General features: G+C 37.6%; 1 protein-coding gene across 1 annotated transcript; it reads left to right on the top strand.

Moving 5' to 3' along the window:
- Window positions 1–6518: 6518 nt before the first annotated feature.
- Window positions 6519–8568, top strand: LOC149243986 (peroxidase A2-like). The gene is made up of 4 exons (XM_089367898.1): window positions 6519–6885; window positions 7325–7516; window positions 7654–7819; window positions 8171–8568. The coding sequence occupies exons 1-4, from the start codon at window positions 6664–6666 to the stop codon at window positions 8566–8568; spliced, it is 978 nt and encodes a 325-aa protein (XP_089224024.1). The 5' UTR covers window positions 6519–6663.
- The last annotated feature ends 559 nt before the right edge of the window (window positions 8569–9127 follow it).

Here is a 9127-nt window from a genome sequence, read left to right as displayed (position 1 = left end):
AAAATACGGTGCAGTATAACTTTCTGAAATACTTTCAGCTAAGTTTTGCTACTTCAAAATTTATAATTTAAAAATTATAAAAGTAGAAAGTAAGAGAGGTTCCGTATTCAATAAACATCCAATAAAATCAACAAATTGACTTTCAAATCCATGATAAATATCCTCCTTTGAAGTGGATTGTCAACACGGTTTTGTTGTGAGACCACTTCAAACAAATCTTTGCGATGGACTATATGATTTATATTGATGAACTATATGACTGTACAAATTATAACGTGGGTAATAATGTGTTTGTTTGTTTTGTCGTTTTTGTAAATTATGTCTGGTCAGAATGTTGAAATCGTAATTTCAACGCAGACACCAGAAACCGTCGAGCAAACCCGCCGGAGAGTTCTCGGGCCAGTTTCCGGGGAAGGGAATCTCTGTACTCTTCAACCCGAGAAAATTTGGAGCCGCCACGTGTTTCTGACCTGACGTAACGCAACGTCACGTTCTCGGGAGGTAAACCTCAGCAGTTGTATGGCTTCCGATATTCACCTCCGCCGTCCGATCTGGTTGCGTGTTGTCAGCCGTCGATCCTTGAAGGTGCACGGGCCTGCGTCAATTTAATTTTGCGTGGAGTAAACGACTTTTTTGTTGACCGCCGGATGAATGGACTTATGGTTTTTTAATGTTGTTCGTATTTGTTTGGTGAAGCCCTTTTAAAAGGTTATGGGCACGTTATTATATTTTTATGCATGTACGTAGTTTAGGTGTGGGCCTTTAATATTATTATGGGCCACGTTTTTTATATATATGTTTTTATATATATTATGTAAGTTCGCGCCCTCATACATAAGAGTTGTGTGGCTGCTCGTGGTATTTTTTTTGGTATTGTAGCGTGTGAAAAGAGGATAGGGGGTAGAGTAAAAATGGGGGCAATACGCAGACCAGAGTAAAAAGGAGGAACGTAGAAAGGGAATCTAGAATTTGAAGTGTTGCACAGCAGTGCATAAAAATTAGTTCCTCATTGTAATGAAATGTGAGCCAAATGAAAAGAGCTCGTGGGTTGAATTTTTTTTGTGTGGAGCATTGTAAAATGATGGTGCAGTAAAAGGTGAAACACACAGCAGTGTGTAAAAAGACAAGAAGAGGGTTGTAATGTTTTGTGTGTCATTTTGTAAAACAGAGGTGTGAGAAAAACCATGTGTGGTTTTGCACAGAAGTGCATAAGGAAAATGGTGGAGCGCATTTGTATGCATATGTAAATTTTATTTTACAGCAGTAAAGTGTTTTTCACTGCAGTGAATGTAAAAGGGGATTTACAGCAGTAAACCCAGCTCAGTAATTTCTCAGGGTGAAAACAGAGTTTTTGCTTAATTTTTTTTGGTGAATTCCTCTCAGCAAAGAGGATGAATGTTTGTATGAGGCATTATATTTTAAGCAATAGAAATGTTTTTATGCTGTGTAATGGACTGTTATGAGTCAATTGGTTTTATTAGCTTCGCTGTGCAAAGGTCCTGGAAGAAATGAAATAGAGCATTGGCTCTGTGGTGCTTGTTGGTATGGTTTTGGTATTTTCCCATCGAAAAATACCCAACAGTGGTATCAGAGCTTGTCCAGGCTCTTTGAAGACTCAAAGAAGCTGAAGGAAGGTGTTGTTGCAGCAGTCAAACCTCTCCAGCAGTGTGAAGCCACAGCCAAAAGGGGTAAGGTATTTCTCAAAGTTTTTGTGTTACTGTTGAAGAAACAGTCAGTGATTTAAAGAAAACACAGTCAAGTATTTAAAGCCTAGATAAGAATGGCAAGGTCAAAGAAGAAAGCCTCCAAGCCTGCTAAAAATGTGTCTCCATCTTCTACTAAACTAGAAGGCAATCCATTAGAATACATTCTATTTGAAACCCCAAAGTTTGATGGAAACTTTGATGTATGGGAAATAATGATGAGGGCTTTCCTAATGTCTGAGGGGATTGAAGTCTGGGAGTCAGTGATTGATGACAGCAAGATGGATAAAGAATCCATGGAGTATGATGCACAAGCAGAAAAACTAATCTTGGATGGACTGCCTGATTCTGTGAAGAGGAATCTAGGAAAATATACATCAGCAAAGGATATATGGGAGAGACTGCATGACCTTCATGCAAAGGGAGCACTGACCATGACAATGAGTCAAGAAGAACCCATCATAGAAGCTGAGAATGAAAAGCTTGACCTCATCAAGCTTCAAGTAAAGGAAAGGGATGAAGAGCTAGTTAAGCTTAAGAAGGAGCTTGACCAATGCAAGAGGAAACATCATGAAGAAGTCATATCCATGACAAATCAGCTGAACAAAGCAAAGAAGCAGGAAGATGCCTTGACAAGTCAACTTGAACAAAGGCACATGAAAGTGAATAAGCTTGTAGAAGAGATTGGACAGTACAAGGTAGAGGTCTCCTCCCTTAAGTCCGAACTACAAGAAGCCAAGAAGCAGGCACAAGGAGCTGAAAAGAAAATGAAGAGCAGTCAAGCAAAAGATGAAGAAATCTCCAAAATGAAGACAGAGATTATCTCCTTCAAAATAGTAGCAGCTGAAGCTACTCGTAGCAAGGAAGAAACTGAGGAACAACTAGCAAAGAAAAGTAATGAATGTGAAAAGTTGGAAGAAGAGATTGTCCTCCTCAGGAAGAAGGTTGAAGGGATGAACAAGATCATGAAAAGCTCTCAAGCTTTGGATGACATGCTCAGCTATCACAGATCTCCATCTGATAAATCAGGACTTGGGTATGTAGGTGAACCCTCAAACAAGAATAAAGATGCTCTAAGCAAAGGAGATGTGAAGAAGCCAGAAAGAGATGGTGATGCTCCTAGTTCCAGCAAAGGCAAGCAGAAAAATGAAGGCTGCAATAGAAGGAATCCTGCTCCAAGAAGAGAACCAGCTTCAAGAAGAAATGTAGCTGATGTCAAAGAGGCAAGAGGCAATGGTGATCATCAAAGGATCTCAAGGCAGCAAGGCTTCAGAAGTGCATCAAGAAAACCTCCATCTCCCAGGTACCAAAGTTCATTTTATGGTTATTGTTATGCTTGCTCAAACTTTGGTCATATGGCAAAAGATTGTAGAGCATTTCATGGAGATAGATGTTGTGGTCCCCGACAATCTCCAAGAAACAATTTTAGAAGAAATCATGAAATGTCATTCATGAAAAATGTTGAATGTTTCAAGTGTCATAACATTGGGCATATGGCACGTGACTGTAACTTGACATGGGCTCTTACACAAGCTAGACCCATGCAAAAGAAGAAAGTTACACAAGTATGGAGAAGAAAAGAAATACAGTGTGAAAGCCCCTTAAGCAACGCAGCTGATCTAAGTTTGTTTTGAGAAAACTTGCCCAAAAAAAAAAAAAAAAAAAAAAAAAAAGACAAGCACACATTAAAGGGGAGCTTGTAATTTTTTTTGTGTTTGCTGAACTGTATTAACAGTCATTTGTTGATGGAGGATGTATTGCAGCGCAGTAGTTGCAAATGAAATCTTTGTTAATCCCTCTAAAAGGTAATATGCAGCAGTGATGAAATCAGCAATGTTTTTGCTTTGTGTTTATGCAATATGCACAAGAATGCATAAAGAAGAAAAGATGGTAGTGCTGAAATGTAAAGAGCAGCAACGAGATAAGAGAAAAATGCAAAGCTTGGAAACCCTCACAGCAGTGGGAAGACAAAATATAAAACAGCAGTTTGAATTTTTTTTATAATGCAATATGTATAGAATCACATAAAGAAAAACAGGGGCAACGCATATTTTTAATGCACATGGAATGAATGAGAATGTGTAAGGCAGCAGAAAATTGAAAGGGATTGCACAGCAGTGCGTTGTGAAAATAAAAAAAATGAAGACTAAGATTGTGTGAAGCAAGGGTGCATAAGAAAAGGCAGCAGTCTGTGTTATTTTTTTTGTGGAGAATGAAGTGCCAAGAGTATGGGCACACAGCAGTATGATGAAACAAAAGGCAGCGACAGTGCAAATTGCAGAGGCAATGCAGCAGCAAGAAGTTATGGACAGCAGCATGATGGCAAGAAGGAGAAGCACACAGCAATGCAAATAAAAAAAAATGCAGCAACAAGAAGTTTTGAACAGCAGCACATGCAAAAGAAATTTTCCTTACAACAGTAAAGGTAAATGTAATGAATTTGTTGTTCATTGAATTGAAATGCAATATATGCAACAGCAGTGAGTGTAAGAAATGTTTACACACAGCAGTGTAAATTTGTAAGTTGGGACAGTGTAATTGTTCCAGAAAAGACAGAGTATTTTGTCTTTGAAAAGTGCACAAGCAGTGCAAGTGTAGACACAGCAGTGTGGGATAGACACAGTAAAGAAGATGGCACAACAGTGCAGCAGAAAATTTGCAGCAGTATAAAAGAACATTGTAATGAGTTCGCACACACAGCAGTGCAATGATTGTTTGTTTTTGAAATTGCATGCAAAGCAGTGTCTGTTTGTAATCCCTCTGTTAATGAGGAAGGTGCTTTTCAGCACAGTCATTTGGTGAAACCCTCTATGAAAGAGGAAGATGCTTTTCAGCATAGTGTGGTAAATCTCTCTATCAAGAGGATGATGCTTTTCAGCATAGTCACAGGTGAATCCCTCTGTCATGAGGAAGGTGCTCTTAAGCACAGTTTCAGGTTAATCCCTCTATTAAGAGGAAGACAACTTTGTTTGTTTGTGAACTGCATCAGAAGCAGTTGGTGAATCCCTCTACGAGAGGAAGAGTCTGGGTATGATTGAATGCCCAGCTGTTGAAATTAAAGGGGAGTGTTGAAATCGTAATTTCAACGCAGACACCAGAAACCGTCGAGCAAACCCGCCGGAGAGTTCTCGGGCCAGTTTCCGGGGAAGGGAATCTCCGTACTCTTCAACCCGAGAAAATTTGGAGCCGCCACGTGTTTCTGACCTGACGTAACGCAACGTCACGTTCTCGGGAGGTAAACCTCAGCAGTTGTATGGCTTCCGATATTCACCTCCGCCGTCCGATCTGGTTGCGTGTTGTCAGCCGTCGATCCTTGAAGGTGCACGGGCCTGCGTCAATTTAATTTTGCGTGGAGTAAACGACTTTTGTGTTGACCGCCGGATGAATGGACTTATGGTTTTTTAATGTTGTTCGTATTTGTTTGGTGAAGCCCTTTTAAAAGGTTATGGGCACGTTATTATATTTTTATGCATGTACGTAGTTTAGGTGTGGGCCTTTAATATTATTATGGGCCACGTTTTTTATATATATGTTTTTATATATATTATGTAAGAGTTGTGTGGCTGCTCGTGGTATTTTTTTTGGTATTGTAGCGTGTGAAAAGAGGATAGGGGGTAGAGTAAAAATGGGGGCAATACGCAGACCAGAGTAAAAAGGAGGAACGCAGAAAGGGAATCTAGAATTTGAAGTGTTGCACAGCAGTGCATAAAAATTAGTTCCTCATTGTAATGAAATGTGAGCCAAATGAAAAGAGCTCGTGGGTTGAATTTTTTTTGTGTGGAGCATTGTAAAATGATGGTGCAGTAAAAGGTGAAACACACAGCAGTGTGTAAAAAGACAAGAAGAGGGTTGTAATGTTTTGTGTGTCATTTTGTAAAACAGAGGTGTGAGAAAAACCATGTGTGGTTTTGCACAGAAGTGCATAAGGAAAATGGTGGAGCGCATTTGTATGCATATGTAAATTTTATTTTACAGCAGTAAAGTGTTTTTCACTGCAGTGAATGTAAAAGGGGATTTACAGCAGTAAACCCAGCTCAGTAATTTCTCAGGGTGAAAACAGAGTTTTTGCTTAATTTTTTTTTGGTGAATTCCTCTCAGCAAAGAGGATGAATGTTTGTATGAGGCATTATATTTTAAGCAATAGAAATGTTTTTATGCTGTGTAATGGACTGTTATGAGTCAATTGGTTTTATTAGCTTCGCTGTGCAAAGGTCCTGGAAGAAATGAAATAGAGCATTGGCTCTGTGGTGCTTGTTGGTATGGTTTTGGTATTTTCCCATCGAAAAATACCCAACACAGAATTTAGTGTAACAAGGTTATCGATTGGTTCAGCGTATTTACATTTTGGTGTTCTTGTTTATGGGGAAATAAAGTGAGATTTAATAAATAAGATGAAAAAATATTGAAACAATCATTAACTTAGTGTATAATGGTTAGTATTAATTTTAATATAATTTATAATTAATATTATCTATAATTTAGAATAAAAATGGTAAAACTATAAAATTAGAGTAACAGCTGTAAAATTATAAACAAAATTTCAGTTACAATCTCACCTTTATCTGATAATTATTAAAAAGGAAAAAATCAACTTTGATGGGTTATCTAGAACACGGACAGTTGAATGGGTCCTTTATAATCCCCCTGGAGTGTGAATGGGTCCGGAACACATGAATGAATCTATAATTGGACAAAGTCGAATGTCAAATTAAGAGCTTGAACAACTTAGTTTTGTGCATGCTGAGGGAATCCGTGTGAAGAAAGCGTCCTTGTATTTACTAGCTCTTACCCTATTGAACCCCAGAGCCAAACCGATCTATACGACCAAGTTTATAGATTTCTTACTATAAATCAGATATAAAGACAACTCAAAAATATTCATTGCTGTATACCCAACTGGAGAATATCAGACAGATCTAGTATTTCGCTGTGTTCTCTACTCATTGAAAGGGGCTCTATCATGGCTGCTCTTCTCAGATTTTGCTTTCTTTTAGCGTTGATGTCTGCATGCAGGGTAACCTCCGGAGCACGCCCTCCTGGATTATTAAGACCTCATTACTATCTGTGGACTTGTCCACAGGCTGAAGCCATTGCTTTCGCCGGAGTTCAAAGGGCCGTAGCTCAGGAGGCACGCATGGCTGGCTCTCTTCTTCGTCTGCATTTTCATGACTGCTTTGTTAATGTAAGTAACTCTATCTATCTGTGGAATTTTAGTATTATTGTACTGAAAATTGTAGAAATGTTTATGAAAATTTATAATTTTGTTCATAGTATTTATGTGGGAATATATTCTCTTTAATACAAAAAAAATAAAATAACAAGTCGAGTTAAATCAGTGCCCCGTGACCAGTGGGATCCCCGCCGGAGTGTTTTTGGTGTTTCCGGATCCTGACCAGAATAGATGACACTGTGTAAAATGGTTACAATGGAATTAGCACAAAAATTATAAGCATTTGCAGATTATTTGTAAATGACATATCAATCACGGCTAAGCGTTCACTATCGAGATGGATGGCACATTCGGACCAGTAGAGATTATCACTATAAAGAGGATTAATGTTACGGAAATATTTGATTAAATTATAATGAATATTTTATAGAGAAATGAAAATTATGTGTAGGGATGTGATGGTTCAGTGCTGCTGGATGACACTGCTACATTTGAGGGAGAAAAGACAGCAGGTCCCAACCTGAACTCTTCTCGTGGTTTCGAAGTCATAGATTACATCAAAGAAGAGCTTGAATCTGCATGCCCTGGAAAAGTTTCATGTGCTGATATTCTTGCAATGGCAGCACGGGATTCTGTGGTCTTGGTAAAATTTTGCTGCTTTATTGCTGAAGTTCAAATTTCATAAATGGGCATTTATCTGTTCAGATATTTATGAAGATTATAGAGTTAAAATGAGATTCTGGAGTTAAAAGAGGAGAATTTTCTTTTTGTTATGATCAGACACGAGGACCATATTGGGAGGTGCCGCTGGGGAGGAGAGATAGCTTAACAGCAAGCAAAGCAGCAGTAGCTAACAGCCTTCCGCCCCCAACATCGAATATTTCAACACTCATCTCCAAGTTTAAGGATGTAGGCCTCACAGAAAATGATCTGGTTACTCTCTCAGGTTGTCCCATCTATATATCCATTTATCTTTATAAGATTCATCTGAACACATTATCTATTTTAGCCACACAGAGGATGAAAAAGTGTGAAGGGTAAACGTTTAATAACCACGCTTAAAGACATGAACTGTGTAAAGGATCAAGAAATATACATGTGCGTAGGGTGTGTGGGATTGATATGAAACAGTAAAATGATCAACTTCTAATCCAACATTCTGTGATTTACAAAGTTTCAGTGTAATGTTAAATTTTGTAAAAGGGTTATTATTAGGAACCAAAAAAAACTCATAATTTTTTCAGAAGGACTTGTCATTGAGGATTTTTGATTACTAAGTGATTGACATGTTTTGCAGGTGCCCATACAATAGGAAAGGCACGTTGTGCAACATTCAACTCTAAGTTCATGGCACTCAAGCCAGGTCGATATCCCACTCTTGAAACAGAGTTCTTAACGTCGCTCCAACAACTTTGCTTTGATAACAACACTGTGACAGATCTAGATTTGCAGACTCCGGTTACTTTCGACAAACAGTATTATGAGAATCTACCTTCTGGCCAAGGCCTACTGGATTCAGACCAGCTGCTTTATTCCAATGGAGGAAGTACTAGGAAGTTGGTGGAATTTTATATGAGGAACCAAGAGGCGTTCTTCAACAGCTTCAAAGTATCCATGGTCAAAATGGGAAACAATCGACCCCTAACTGGGACAAGTGGGGAAATTCGTCACAATTGTAGATTTATTAATTCATAATGAAGAGGTACAGCCATAATAAGTCACACTTATATACAATGTATTTGTATCTTCAATAATCGAGTGTGCCATTTTTTTGAAGATTAAGTCAATAAAAATAAATGAAATGTATTGAAGTATTATTCGACTTGTCGTTAACTATATGTTATGTTTATAAAGATTAAATGTCAGAGATATGCGTTGTGGTATTGCCATATTCCTGAAATGGTTCAGGAATGCATTTATTTCTCAGATTAATAGTTTGATAATAGGGGGCTTTGATATTGTATTATCGGTGTTCTATGTTATATAGTTATTTTATATATTACTAGTTTAGAAGTCGGGGATTTTTAATACTTATTTTTTTTTGGGTAGAGTATGCTGTATAGTTGCGTTTTATATCTACATATTGTTTCTCATATTAATTTATTGACAGAATGTCTTTACAGATAAATCTGCTGTACCAATAGGGTTAGCAAAACTGGGTAATTATATTATTATTATTATTATTATTATAAAAAATTATAATAATAATTATAATAAACATATAAATTAAAAAAGAATTGTAATAATAAAAAAT

This window comes from Pinus tabuliformis, chromosome 8 (genome assembly GCF_031772625.1).
Source record: "Pinus tabuliformis cultivar Carrire ecotype Pingquan chromosome 8, CPIR1, whole genome shotgun sequence".
Lineage (NCBI taxonomy): Eukaryota > Viridiplantae > Streptophyta > Pinopsida > Pinales > Pinaceae > Pinus > Pinus tabuliformis.
This window is presented reverse-complemented; position numbering and strand designations above follow the sequence as displayed.